General features: G+C 33.1%; 1 protein-coding gene across 4 annotated transcripts in view; it reads left to right on the top strand.

Moving 5' to 3' along the window:
• Positions 1 to 15,494, top strand: part of Cacna2d1 (calcium voltage-gated channel auxiliary subunit alpha2delta 1) — a 536,404-nt gene that overhangs the window by 443,211 nt on the left and 77,699 nt on the right. For all 4 annotated transcript variants that reach the window (XM_004662314.3, XM_004662312.3, XM_004662313.3 and 1 more), the window contains exons 12-15: positions 1,127 to 1,231; positions 9,275 to 9,353; positions 10,117 to 10,166; positions 11,801 to 11,890. In XM_004662314.3, the coding sequence (XP_004662371.1) occupies positions 1,127 to 1,231; positions 9,275 to 9,353; positions 10,117 to 10,166; positions 11,801 to 11,890 (324 nt within the window). The remainder of the gene's footprint in view (positions 1 to 1,126; positions 1,232 to 9,274; positions 9,354 to 10,116; positions 10,167 to 11,800; positions 11,891 to 15,494) is intronic.

Below are 15,494 nucleotides of genomic sequence, written 5' to 3'. Positions count from 1 at the left end.
TCACAGGCAAGCGCTTAACCGCTAAGCCATCTCTCCAACCCTAAACAGTTTTTTTTTTTTTGATATCTGCTTTATTAGTTCATTTACTTTTTTATGAGTTCAACATCTGAGTTCCTCATAATTTCCAAATAGTGCTAAGACTAACAATGTGGAAGTAAACAAGTTGTAGTCATTATGTTTGCTGAAGTAGCACACAGGGGAAGTTCAGCTTCATAGAAGGAGAATAATAAAGGGAGGACATTTTCTTGAAAATACAATTTTGTACAATAAGTAGACTATGGATAGGCAGTAGAAAGAGTGAAAAATCTCAAACTTGACATGTTACTTCATAGGTAGTCACGAGAGAGGCCATGTTAATTCCCAGTTTCACCTCCAGCTCCTGATAAGACATGATTTTGGCTGTTACTACTGCTGCTACTACCATTGTATATAATTTTTAACATATTATTAGTTATTCTCTGAGCCTCATTGTCTGCCTTCCATACATGCCATATAAATCAAATTTTTATTTTAATGATTATCCTAAATACCCTGGTATATCTTATTCACAGTTGAAGCATATGTTATTTAACTTCTTTTATATATTTCTAGACTTAGCACACTATGCCATTCTCTGAGGCTTTTTGTTATTCTAATAAACTACAGTAAAACTTAAGTTAAGATTTTCATTAGTCCCCAGGTAACTAATTATATGGAGTTGCATTTTCAAAGAAAAATCATATTGAATGTAGATTTAGAAGAAGCTATGTTGTATGTCAGCCACATTGGGACATAGCAGATCATGTATGCTCTAATATAACACATTACATTATAAATTCTGCTGTTTGTAATTTTATTAAAATAGTTTTGCTCCATTTGTTAAAAAATGTTATGTAGGTAGAAAATTACCATTACCAGATGTGGGTCTGAAAAGGTTTCACTGATAGGGTGAAGACCTTAGAGAAGTGAGGTGGTAAGCTGTTTGGCCATCTATGTGATGAGAAGTGAGCTTGGCTGAGGCAGGAACCAGTTCTCAGAACAGATGACTGAGCATTCTACCCATTATATGCAATCTGTATGTGCTAGTTCCCTAATGGCAGTGTCTCTGACTTTCACCATGAATGATATGCACATATTATTTTAACAGTATAATGTTTCCAGAGCCAACTGCAATAAGATTATAATGCTATTTACGGATGGGGGTGAAGAGCGAGCCCAGGAGATATTTTCCAAATACAATAAGGACAAAAAAGTGAGTGTAATTTTATAATACTTAAATTTTAATGTGTAAATGATTTTGAAATTATGTTATTTATTAAAGTCTATTTATTAAAGCCTGTGTTTGTGGTAAAGAATTTCTGTTTCTTTTGGAAAATAGGCTCAACTATAAAGTAATTTTGCTCATGGATACACAAGTACATTGTCACTAATATATTAAGAACACTAATTGGATTTGTGTGTCTTAGTTGACTCTTAAATATAATCTAAATAAACAAATGTTTAAAAAAGAAAAAAAGAATTTGGAAAATAGAACAACTTAATTTTTTCTTAGATAATTTTTATATCATTGGTATTGAAGATTCTAATAAAATATCAAATTCTTCAAAAAGTCTCTACAGATAGTATTTTACATATATAAAAGGCAATTCACAATAGGATACTAATGTATCTTGCTTGAAAATGTGTACCATTTCAGCAAAATTTAAGAAATGCTTTAGTTGTCATGATATTTTAAACAAAGCTATACAAAACCAAGATATTATAAAAGTCAGTGTTTTTATTTGGAATATATTTATTTTATTTGGAATATATTATTTTGGAAAACTGACTCTTGTTTCAGCTTCCCAAGTACCTGGGATTACAGGGATGCATGACCACTCATGGCTTTTAATTTATTTTCTGACTGAATTTTTCAACATTTTCAAAATGTTGTTTATCAGTAGGTCAAGTAAATTATATTGTATACATTTTCAGAATATACCTGATTTTTTATGTGTTAAAGTGAGAATTAATATGAATCACTATAGACAGCCTTTGGAGAAATCTATTGTTTATAATGGGACACATGTCTGATTAAAAATTTCAGAACACTTTGAAATACTCTTAAGGGCCATATGGATCATTTGGGTTTGAAAAGTATTGCCTAATAAAATCATATGCCAATAGAAATGAAATTAATCACAAATATTTTATACATATGTATGAATGTACATGTCTGTGCCCCTGTGTGCACAGGTACACTGGCCCTTTGGCACAAGCATGTGGAGGCCAGAGGACAACCTGCAGTGTCACTCCTCAGGAAGGTCATCAGACTTTTCTGAGACAGGCTTTCTCACTGGATTGAAGCTCAGCTGTTAGGTTAGACGAGCTGGCCATTGAGCCCAGAGGATCTTAATTCTGCCTCTCCAACACTGGGATTGCACACATGTGCCTGCCACCTGGCATTTTTACATGGAAACTGGGGAGTAACTCAGATCCTCATGCTTCTATACCATAAACTCTACTGACTGAGCTATTTCTTCAACCCATCACAATTTTTAACAAGCAAGTCTTTGCATGCTACAAAGGTTAAAATAAATACTGCTAAAAGCAAACTTTAAGGTGTTTATTGAATTTTTTATTATAATGGCATTGATAAACCACTCCTTCCTTTAAAAGTTGGTAAATTGGCTAAGCTGTTAATAGATTATCATTTCATTCTATTGATACTTGATTCTATGAGAATTTCATGAAATCATCAGTATTGAAAGTTATGGGAAGCTGATTAACATGTTAATCTAAGATATAAAGTATGCATTGTATTCAGTAACCTCTACTTCTTGTTCAAAATTCAGAGCCATTCCCATCTCCATTCACCCCAGTGGAGGATGTCTATACATTTCTACTTCTACCTCTTCATAGCTTCTGATTCCCTTGTCTTACTTTGAAGGGTGTTGTATATCCTTATCCGTACTATATCTATGGAATCTTGCCTCTTACCTTTTCTGCATTACAGGGTCCTGCAGGATGGGGTCTGATTCTTTTTTAATTCTGAACCTTAGTCCTGTTGCCAAAAGCACAGATTCAATGATACCTAGGACCAACAAATATTATACTTATTGAAATATCCTGACTGATTTCGATAACTTGTGCTTGTAATCCTAACACTTGGGAGGCTGTGGCAGGAAGATTTCCATGAGTTCAAGGCAGGTTGAACTACTGAATAAGACTCTATTTCAAAAATTAAGTAATTAATTAATTAAAGGAAAAATAGAATGAAGATGCTAAACAATGAAACATTTCCATGTTAAAAACCAGTCAGATATATCCAATTTTCTTAAACAAATTCACCTATATTATGATGAACATATTTGTTTACATAAATCTGATATTTAAAAGATTGAAATCCTACCAAATATATTTAATGACCATGACCACAGTGGAGTGAAATTATAAATTATGGGAAATCTGTAAAATATACCAGTTCTTTTTTCTTTTTACTTTTAAGTGCAGCTCTTCTCAAGTTCTCAGGTCATGAGCAGAACACAGCCAGCCACTAGATCAGTCCTAATAAGTCTTTTTTAACCTCTCTGCCACCATCTAAACTAAGCCCTCACAGTCCTTCACAGTCCACAGTTCTCTTTGCATTGAGGTCACTGAATGGCCCAACAAGCTGTGTTTAATGTTCCATATGCTTTCTGTAATCCATAATTCCAAATCTTTCCATTTCTCTCCGACAAACTAGTTCCAAAAGACCAAAAAACACATGATCATGTTCATTGCAGCAATTAATCTCATTTCCAACACCAATTTTTTGTGGCAGTTATGTTCTTGTTACTGGGAGCTAAGTTATGGGAGGAAAGTTTTATTTCAGGTTTCTCAGGGAAGTTTCATCAGATTGGTGAAAGCACAACAGGGTAGGCAACTCAGGTATCACCTCTTCAATAAAGAATATAAATCATCATATTGAGCCAGCTTTCAATGCCTAGTAGGGCTGGGCTAATCAACTAAGAGGTCCCCTCCTAGCAACACACCTCCTCCAGCAAGGCTCCATCTCCCATAGTCCATCTTCCACCAGCTGAATGAAAGCTTAATTATAAACACTTGAGCTATGGGAGACATTTCGCTTTCAAACCACAACACTGAAGTCACTGAGAGATACACTTTTTACTTGGTAAAGTGCTTGCCTTGAAAACAAGAGGACCCAAGTCTGATCCCAAGTACTCACATAAAATTTAGGATATGATGGCATGAACCAGTAATCCCAGCACTGGTGAGGCTGAAAGGAGGAAACCTGAAACCCACTAGCCAGCCATTGTATTATGACTGGTAAGTTTTGGGCCAATGAGAGATCGTTCCTAGAGAATTAAACCAGAGATTATGATACAGCATACACACACAACCCCATACCAATATGTACCCATACATACAGAAATATGCATAGACATATTGAAACATTTTTCACATACATGAATATGCTAAGAACTTTAAATCATATATTTTCCATAAAAGGTAGACAAATTAAAAAGGGGCACATGCAAAAATTTTCAATGTTTTTGTCATTAGGAAAATACAAATTAAACCCACAATGAGTCATTACCTTATACCTATCAGGGACACCTGTTATCAAAGACAAGTGTTGGAAAAGATTTGGTGACATAGGAAATTTTGCACAGTACTTATGGGAGTGGGAAATGGTGTAAGCAATGTGATAAGCAGCAAAAAAATCTACAAGTATTAAAAATGAAAATACCATAGAATCCAGCAATCCAATTTCTAGATATTTATTTAAAAGTTGAACTTATGATTTATAACAATATTTCTATGTTCACTGCAGCACCATTCAAAATAGCCTGAATATGAAAATAGCCTAAACATTCAATGGCAAGTATGCAAAGAAAATATGCTGCAAATATACTAGGACATACTAGTTAGCCTTTACAAAGAAGGAAACCCTGTAGCATGTGACAATATGATCCTTGTAAACATTCTTAATGAAATTAATTATTAATACACACACACACACACACACACACACACACACACACAAGCAAATATATCATGCTTCCACTTACATGAGGAATCTGAATAGTCTCTTTCATACACTCACAGAGTCATCATAGGTTGGGGAAAGAATAGTGGGACATTACTGACCAGTGGTCACAAATGTTCACTTTTACAAGATGGAGCTCCAGGGGACTGTTGTACATTACTGTAATTGTAATTAAAATAATGTATTTTCTGCTTTAAAATGTGTTAAAGTAATGCTGGAGAGATGGCTCAGAATTTAGAGGCACTTGCTTGCAAAGTTTGAGGTTCAGGTTCAATTCTCCAGTACCCATGTAAGCCAGATACACACAGTGACATACGTGTCTGGATTTTTGCAGTGGCAGGAGATTCTGGCATTCCCATATTCATTCTTGTTTTCTCTTTCTCTCCCTCATTATCACTCTCCCAAACTAATAAAATATTCACAACAATATAGATATCATGTTGACTGTTTTTACCACAATCAAACACAAATTGGAAATATACTAAAAATGGAGAATTCTTGAAGCATGTGAACTTAGAACCTGAGAATTGTTTGCTTACTCCTGCTTTTCCCTCCAAGACACTTGTGGTATTCAACCGGTCAATGAATGCTTTTTTTTGCCTGAATTTTCCATCAAGATGAATCAAATTCCATTGACAGAAATTCAGGTAGATGTGATGAGATATATGCAGATAGCCACTGAATCAGTAAATACAGAGCAAAGTTTAGTGCAGCCAAAAGTTTTGAGAATTAAAGCAAAATGTTTGGGTTCTTTTGTGGATTGTACCACACTTGGGAATTAATCTATCTGATTAGAGATAGGTACAGCTTTAAAACTGAATCTATGTTAATTTTCTCACAACAGCTGTTCCAAATTAAAATACATTCACTTTCTAATCTTTGCTATAGCTTCCCAGTCCTTAGAGCTCACTCTTGTGCACAAGATCTCCTTAAGTAGGATGCCAACACTAAAATGAACTCTATCACAGGGAAGAAACAAATGAATAAAGGAAAGTGAAACCAGACACATAGTTGAAAGATAATTCCCAGGACTAGCAAAATTAAATATGTTTGATGTTCTGTAGGGCAGCAAAGGGATTGCTCAGCAGTACACAATAAAGATTGTCTAGATCATAGAGAAACAGTTCTCTTATGCTTCACACAGTTTTCAGAATAAAAAAAAAGCAAGAGGGCAATCAATATAAATAAAATAGAAATTTCAAAATATTTTAACTGTAATTGCAAAGTCTTTCCTATATTGCTATTAGGTCTCAAGTAGAAAGACAAAATTCCCTGATGCTAGAAAAATCTAAACAAGAGACAAATGGCTGACAGTGTATTGTTTATAGAAATCTGAGTTATTAGTCTTGTTTGTATCTAATTCTACAAATTTGTTAATAATATTAACGCCAAAATACATATCTTTGAAAATTAACTTAGAGTAAATTTTAAATTGTGAATCTTTCAAGAGATCATTGTGTTTTTCAAGACAAAGTACAAATTTAAATAAGTAAAAAACATGTGACGAAGTGGGACCAGCAATCAATCACTGCTGTGGGGTTGGACATATTTAAATTTTAGAGTTAACTCACGGACTATTCCACAGGGTGGCAGTAATGCAGTACAGAATGGGAGAGCTGAAGTGATCTACAAGTCCAAAGGGAATGCAATGTACAGATTACTTTAACCTATACAACTTCCTTCTCTGTGTGCACTATAGAATATATGAATGTATGATGCTAATGTTCATGAAACTGACATGTTTTAAAGTCTTTCTACATGATCAAGTAAATTGTGTTTAGCAAAGACAAATTCTGCAATGATATATATTAGCTAAAAATGAAAAAAAACCACTTAATTATGGCGTCAGAAATGTGTGTAAAATTCCTTTAGCAGATATAAATTTTGAGTGATTTAATCCTTTCCCCAGCAAAGTATATATTTATAAAATTTCTGTAATTCTTAGATTATTGCTATGATTGTTGTGATTGAAAAATGTTTATGTATGTATCACCACAAAACTAATATGAAATAAGCATATTATATATATTTATATGTTTAAAAGACTGTGATGATTAGATTACCTAATTTATTAAATATTGAAAAGTTTGCATTTGCCATTCTTAAATTTTATTAACAGAAATATATCACCATTATAGATGTCTGCACCAAGGCAAATGAAAATCAAGCAAAAAGGCACAAATTAGACATTTATAATAGGCAAGTGATCCAATCAGCTAAATCAGCCAAGGCCCATTTGAGAAAAAAAAAATGAGGCAAAATAAAAAACAAAAATACGTTTTCAAGCAGTAATTAAATGTGACAGAATGCACCCTACTGGATCCACCTCTGATCTTACGTTCTTAATTTTGACCACTTCTAGAGGGTTCATATAGGCAAACACATGGAAGTTAAGTAAAACTTTTGTAATAAAACACATAAGGCAATAAATCTCTTTTTACTATTTTCTTTTTAAAGTTCAATGTTTATTTGTAGTATTTTAATGATAACATCAGTCAAATTAATCACGTGGAGTGTGTCTGAGTATAGTCTGTATGTAATTAGAAATCCTTGTTTTCCAGAGACATAGACGTAATTCACTTAGTTATTTAAGTTTTTACACTGAAAAATATCTTATGGAAAACACTTTACCTTAATACTGTTGTAGTAGCAGGAAGAAAGGAGCACAGCTGTGCTTTAGTTGAAATGCCTGTGCAGTCAATTATGAAGGACATCCCCATGTGCTTTCTGTAATGTCTGGATATTCTCCCTGCCCTGAACTTTTGTGCAGATGGCTTAAATGTGGGAGTTAAATTGAATTATTAGTTAGGATGGTCACCCTGCTTATAAAAATATTTCCATTAGGACTAAGTTCAGCTATAGAAGTAGCAGCATGACAAGGGCATGTTCAATTAAAGATATAAAGAAAATGAAACCACTATGTTGTGGAATGGGGGTGTGTGCTCAACCACCTCAAAGATCTGCTGATATATCCTTACCATTTTAACATGAGCAAAATTCAGTTACACTCCAGGAGTCATGAAATAAAAGTCTGAAATCTCAGCACTCTGGAGGCTCAGGCAAGAGGATAGCAAGTTTGAGGACAGCCTAGACTATATAGTACAGTCTTGCTTTCCAATGCAAAAAAAAAGATGTGTCAGCAAGACGACCCTTACATCATTAGCTAAGGCAAACCTGGTATAAGGGTAGCTCAGATCAACCCTGACAAATAAAACAACAGCAGCCTTGGTTTCTACAGTTTGGGGGCAGTATTTGTTCTAATGGGATCTGTGTAGCCCAGACCAATCAGAGAAAAGAAACAAATGTGATATATTTTTAAGATTTTGCTAGGGGATGATGTGCAAAACACACAACAGATAAAATAATTAGGAAACCTATTATATTATAACACTCAGTTATGATTATTTAAAGCTTGTTTAAATTATGCTTTCAAAGTTAAGATGCCCTTTCCTGGCTTAGATATGCTAAGGACAGGAATTAAAAAATACAACTACAGTTGTAGAAAATGCTGAGTATTGTGGTTATGTATTAAATTTATTTCACAAACATCTAAATTCAGGTGAAATATGGATAAAATTATGAATATATTATTCAGAAATTCTAAAAGTAACAGAAAATTTAGAAGATAAAATGCATTGGTATCTCATCTCATGTAATTTTTTTGAATAATTCGCAAATAATTTATATGACTATCATAAACACATATAATAAAAATGTCAACTCAATAAACCAACTCACATTAATCAGGAGCTTAAAGTATTCATATCATACATGGTTTCTAGTAAATGATGTACTAATATCATAATCATGCATATATCTTAAATATTCTCATGCTGTGTAAATAGCAAAACATCCATAAATTTAAGTGCTATAGTATATTTGTATACATCCTCATTGGCACATGATTGTGATATAGGGAAATAGTATTGCAGTAACTGGATATGTAGGGGAGATAGTTTAAGCAGGTGCAGGAGTGTAATAGAGTTGGACCTGCAGGATACATTTTCAGCTAATGAAACATGAGCCAGAATCCTGCTTGAGAATGGATATAGTGTAGGACATCCTTGTGCTAATTTCAATTTGGCAGATGGAGGTCATGTTCAAAGTCAGTAATGTGGCTTGCCTTTGGTGCTCTCCTCAGTTCTTCACTGCATCCAGTTTTTCATATAATAAATTCACTGCAGAAGTTGCTTTTGTTTCTGTTTTAATTATTTCTGTTTGATTTTACCATTGAATTTTACTCAAATATTTAAATTTCTTCAGGTTCGTGTATTCACATTTTCAGTTGGTCAGCATAATTATGACAGAGGACCTATTCAGTGGATGGCTTGTGAAAATAAAGGTAAATATGTTTTCCTGACCATATTTTATTAGAAGAAATATAGGTTGGCAATAATTATTATTAGGTCTTTATTGGCATTAAAAATAATCTAGAGCAGTAACTAACTTTAACAGATATTGAGTAACGAATATGTCTCTGATCATGTTTTCCACCAAAAACACAATCAATTTTGATATTAAATTGACATTAGAGAGTATTACAACAGCTGACCATAATGTTGCAACTTCATGAAAGATATAGTATGTTGGATGATACTTAATGATATTTAACATATTTGTGTATTTTTTTCTGAGTGGCTAAATTACTGTATTTGGAAGCTCTCATTTCTTCCTAGTTATTTAGAGTTCATGTAGTGTGGCAATAATTTCTTCCTACTCTAAAAATAATATCATTTGGTAAAAAATGCATATATCTTGAAAGGTATACTTAGGCAAGTATTTTATATGCATATGGTAATTATCTATCTGCATTTTAAATAATGTATCCAGTTAAATAACATTTAGTAATTCCATGTTTCCTGCTACTTTGTAGAAATATTTATTTTATACTTTATAAGAAATGTGATGAAAATTCTCACAAAATCTGTACATTTATTGACAATATTCATTCAACAGAAATGTTCTTAAATAAAATTTATTATTTTCATTTATGTTTTTTAATATTTTCTCAATATAGAAGGAAAATACTTTTTTCTTTTAAAAATGCACAAAGTCAGATTTGTGGTTATTATAATTCTACATATATGTGTGTGTGTGCATTTCAGGTTATTATTATGAAATTCCTTCCATTGGAGCAATAAGAATTAACACTCAGGTATGATTATTTAAAGCTTGTTTAAATTATGCTTTCAAAGTTAAGATGCCCTTTCCTGGCTTAAATATGCTAAGGACAGGATATTTAAATAAAAAAAATACAACTACAGTTATAGAAAGTGCTGAGTATTGTGGTCATGTATTAAATGCATTTCACAAACATCTAAATTCAGGTGAAATATGGATAAAATTATGAATATATTATTCAGAAATTCTAAAAGTAACATAGAAAATTTAAAAGATAATGCATTGGTATCTCATCTCATGTAATTTTTTTGAATAATTTGCAAATAATTTATATGACTATCATAAACACATAGAATGTTAAATAATAATTCTTATATAAATTCTATTTAGGATTCCAGTACTTCCAAACACACACACATATCTATTTAATTTTTTAAAATAAAGTTACCATGAGATAATTCTTAATACCATACAGTTAAAATAAAGCATTTACATTAGCATTTTATATAATTGAATAATTATAATTGATATACATAATTTTGAAATATTTATAAATTTCCATATAAAATCTTGTCAACCTTAAATTGTAGCTGAAGCTGTACAAAAAAGGGCTAAGTCAGAAATTAGCATAAATCCCTTAGCCTTTGTGGAAATGAATACTGAAAGCATTCAGTGCTGGAATCCAGCAGCATTTCCATTTTGGGTCTGCAGTCTCAATTTGGCACAGTATTTCCAGTATTTCATTTGATATTCTTATATGTCCAAATGTAGCTTTGAATTTCAGCCAAACAATTCGTGATATGAAAACAAGTGTGTAGTTGTTTTATTATTTTAAATTTGAGCCATTTCACACAGTAAATCACAGAGCTTAAAATAATTTAGACCAAGGGGCTGGAGACATGGCTTAGTTGTTAAGCACTTGTCTGTGCAGCCTAAGGACCCCAGTTCGAGGCTCAATTACCAAGGTCCCATGTAAGCCAGATGCACAAGGTAGTGCATGCACCTTGAGTTCGTTTGCAGTGGCTGGAGGCCCTGGAGTGCCTCTCTATTTACCTCCTTCTCTCTCTGTCTGTTGCTTTGAAATGAATAAGTAAAAATTAAACAAAAAACTAATTTAGACCAACATGAAGCATTTTTCAAGGAAAAAACTTCACTTATCATTGCCCTTCCTTAAGCAATGTTTGGATTAGTATTAGAAAAAATGGTATAGATTTATCCTGCAAATAGGTCAAATATTGATGCAATGTCCATAGACATACCACATATGAAGCAAGATAAACAGTCTTCAATTACCCAAGTACCTAACATAGTTTTAAACAATTCAATTCCATATTCCACACCTGAAATTTATCTTTAAAGCTGGAGAAATGGCTTAATGGTTAAGGCACTTGCCTTCAAAGCCAAAAGGACCTAGATTCAATTCCCCAGGACCCACTTAAGCCAGCTACACAAGGTAGTGCATGCATCTGCATCTGGAGTTCATTTGCAGTGTTGGAGGCCCTGGCATACCATTCTCTCTTTATCTGACTCTCTTTTTCTCTCTGCTTCTTTCTCTTTCTCAAATAAATAAATAAACAATATTTTAAATTTTAACTTTAATTTTTCCAAATGAAAATTATTTTCAAACAGAGCATTTATGGTCTTCTGCACCATTTCTTTTTAAAATAGGAATATCTGGATGTGCTGGGAAGACCAATGGTTTTGGCTGGAGATAAAGCTAAGCAGGTCCAGTGGACGAATGTATACTTGGATGCCCTGGTAAGATCAGGCTACTCAACCAAAGCCTCCTAAAGATAGAACCCCATTTACTTTACTTCTCTCTAAATGACATTTCTATTTTTCTCTCTATTGTGTCCTTTCAAAAATTCCTTCTATTGTAAGCTTCTTTTCTAGAATTTAGATAGTATAGAGAAAGTTCATAATTTCATGGGTAAGAGAAGCACATGTGAAAAGTATTCATTTGCCTTTAACCTATTAAGAATGTGGAGTGTGTGGGAATTTCAATAACTTTCTGAAGTTTTAATATGATAAAATAATGATGAAAAACTCACAAATAATAATACATATCTTTAGATTATAACCAATATTTTGAAGAACACATTTTTAAAGAATATGTTAACTGGTAACTCCATGTATAAATCTTCCATGACATATTCTTAGATGTAATCACCTCTTCATATGTAATCTCTAGCATAAGTTCAAGCAGGCATTTTTATGGAACTATGCTTCTGTGGGGTTCAGATCTGCTGTGAATTACATATACGTTTTAAATTGTGTGCTGCACAATTACCCTAAACTAGTACTCTAAACTAGGGTGAGGGTGATTTTGCCCTTCATAAATCACTTTTATAAGGGTTTGTAGTCATTTTTTTCTTTCACACCTTAGGAGGATTTGCCAATCACGTGTAGAAGCTTGTGCTCAGGGACAGACTTGCTAATACATAGAATGACTCCATCCCCCACACAACAGACCTGCTAATACATAGAATGACTCCATCCTTGCACAACAGACCCTCTAATACATAGAATGACTCCATCCCACACACAACAGACCCTCTAATACATAGAATGACTTCATTCCTGCACAACAAACCCTCTAATACATAGAATGACTCCATCCCCACACAACAGACCCTCTGATACATAGAATGACTCCATTCCTGCACAACAGACCCTCTAATACATAGAATGACTCCATCCCACACACAACAGACCCTCTAATACATAGAATGACTCCATCCCACACACAACAGATCCTCTAATACATAGAATGACTCCATTCCCCACACAACACAATGTTTTCCAAACTGAGCTATCCATAGGATCAGAGCTGAGAAATCTTGTTTCAACTTATTCTCAATTAGCTGACATGAAAGTTACTAATAATCACAATACTTGAGCCAGCATTGTTCTTAATTTTAAGACTATACATCATGTACCAAGATGATGTTTATTAGAAAAAGTCAGTATACTACACTGATACATAAATGCTGATTTAGTTTTGCCATTTTCCTTACTTGGAAGTCCAATTATATATTTTCCTACTTCTCCAAATGCAATAATGAACCCAGAGGTCAAAATGAACTGGTTAAAAGGACTTATCATTTAGTTCTTACAAAATAAACACATACAGGAAGTTAGGAGAAAATAATGGGGACTTTTAACAGCAGCCTTGCGTGCTAAGAAAGATAAAGTGAAGCTTGCTTACCTCAAATCCCAGCTAAAATCACTGTCCAGTGTCCTTTCTTGACGTTGCTTATTTACTTAAGGTCACATGGTCATCCACAACTATGTTTTGGTTTTTCAAGTCCCTCACTGGATAGTGTATGATAGGAGGAGTCAATTGCTATGCCCTGTTGTATTTCCTATGGCCAGAAGTTCATTAGCCAGAATGTCTGTGTTGCTGGTAAGGCTCTTCCTGATAGCATAAATGACATTTAGAGGAAATGCTGATTCTAAATGTTCTATCTCACAAGATGAAAGAAATTTTTTTTAAAAATGGGGGACAAAGAGTACATGTCTGAAAACAAGTGGTGCCCATCAAGTTGAGCTGTTTATAGTCAATGCATGAAGCAGATTCATAGTTATATCAGTCAAATCAACAGTTTTATTAATGAAGTAACATATAGGGTTTTAAGACTAAAACATGAGATCTTATGGAAAACATTTACAGATCTCAGGCACTTCAAAAGAAAGGGTTTATATGTTTGGGTTTAGAACAAGGTGTGACTAAAAAAATTGAGATATTTTAACTGAACATGAGCACAAGTGAAGTTAAGGGACAAACCCACTGAAAAGATGCATTTTATGAAATTTGAGGACTCCTGGGTCATTGAAGAAATAACACATGGCCATTGTTGGATATATTATGACATAAGGAGAGAAACATTACTTGGAAATGAAGTGGTGGGATAATTTTATATGGTAGATAAAGGAAAGCTCTTTATATAATGAGAAAGAGTGCTGTAAAGTATTTTGATCTAAAATTAAATATTACATTCTGGGAGGTAGATCTTGTTTCATTTTTTATTCTACTCTCCATGGATGTGTGCAGTGTCTAGCAATGGACAAGACACACAATTTGATCTAGTTATTAATTAGAGAAAAATTAAAGTTGACCATTAATTCAATCCATAATTATTTAAATATTATATGTTAGTAATCTTGGCATTCATTTTTAGAAGCAAATTTTGTTATTCTGCTCAAATGCAGAGCTGATACACAGAAAAAGATTGCATCTACATAAAATGTACCTTTTAGCAGCACTTTAAAACTAATGATTTATAATCCAAATTATAATTCCAATGGAAAATATACCAAAAGTAATAATGGAATTATTTTCTGGATATCAGCTTTATGAATTAATTTATAATCCCAGTTTATTTAGGTGGAAAGTTTTCAGTGGGGATATTAACATGCATGATTAATGGTGTCTCATTTGAGTGTTCTTGTATGGGACTACATAGACCCTATATTTATTTCCTCATATATCGAGTTATATGTTAGAGTTTAATTTTATATAATATTATGCTGGAAGCTCTTTCATAATTTCTCCCAAGCTCAAATCAGCTTCACTGTCCTGAGGTTTTCGTTTTCAGTGTGCACACATAAAGAAATCCTCTTTAAGACATTTTCTCCATAGTTCCATCGCTGCTTCTGGAATCATAATAGAGCATGTGAGATTTGAACATGGGACTGTTTTTATCAGATTAATAAATTCAAAATTTCCTTGTCTGATTTAAATGAAAACACATCTGAAAAATATCAGTTAAAATTATCTGGACTGGAGAGATGGCTTAGCGGCTAAGGTACTTTCCTGCAAAGCCTAAGGACATAGGTTCAAATCCCCAATGCCCAAGTAAGCCAGATGCACAAAGTGGCACATGCATCTGGAGTTCATTTGCAGTGGCTAAAGGCCCTGGTATGCCCATTCTCTTCTCTCTCTCTCTAATTAAATTTTGTTTAAGTTATTAAAAGTAGCTTTAAACAAACTTATTTAAAATAATATTTTAATACCACTTTTTATGGAGTCTTCTGACCCTAGGTAAATTATTACTATAAAAAGTGGGAATGGGCAGTATATCTGGAATGTTACAGACTATCGATCATTTTCATAAATTGACTATCTTACTTGTTATTTATAATACACATTTTTGCTATTATCTTAGGTGTTGCATATTTCAAAGGCTGCCTAATTAATCTTTATTAGGACATTTTAATTGGTATTTCTAATAGTACACTTTATATTCAAAATTAGTTACTTATCTTCTATTGTTCTTGACAAAGTAACTATACAGTCTGAAGAGATGGCTCTGCAGTTAAAGTCCTTGCCTAGAAATTAACTATAAAAAAAATCTATTTC

The sequence above is a fragment of the Jaculus jaculus genome, chromosome 10 (assembly GCF_020740685.1).
Source record: "Jaculus jaculus isolate mJacJac1 chromosome 10, mJacJac1.mat.Y.cur, whole genome shotgun sequence".
Taxonomy (NCBI): Eukaryota; Metazoa; Chordata; class Mammalia; order Rodentia; family Dipodidae; genus Jaculus; species Jaculus jaculus.
The sequence above is the reverse complement of the archived record's forward strand: the minus strand, read 5'-3'. Positions and strand labels throughout refer to the sequence as shown.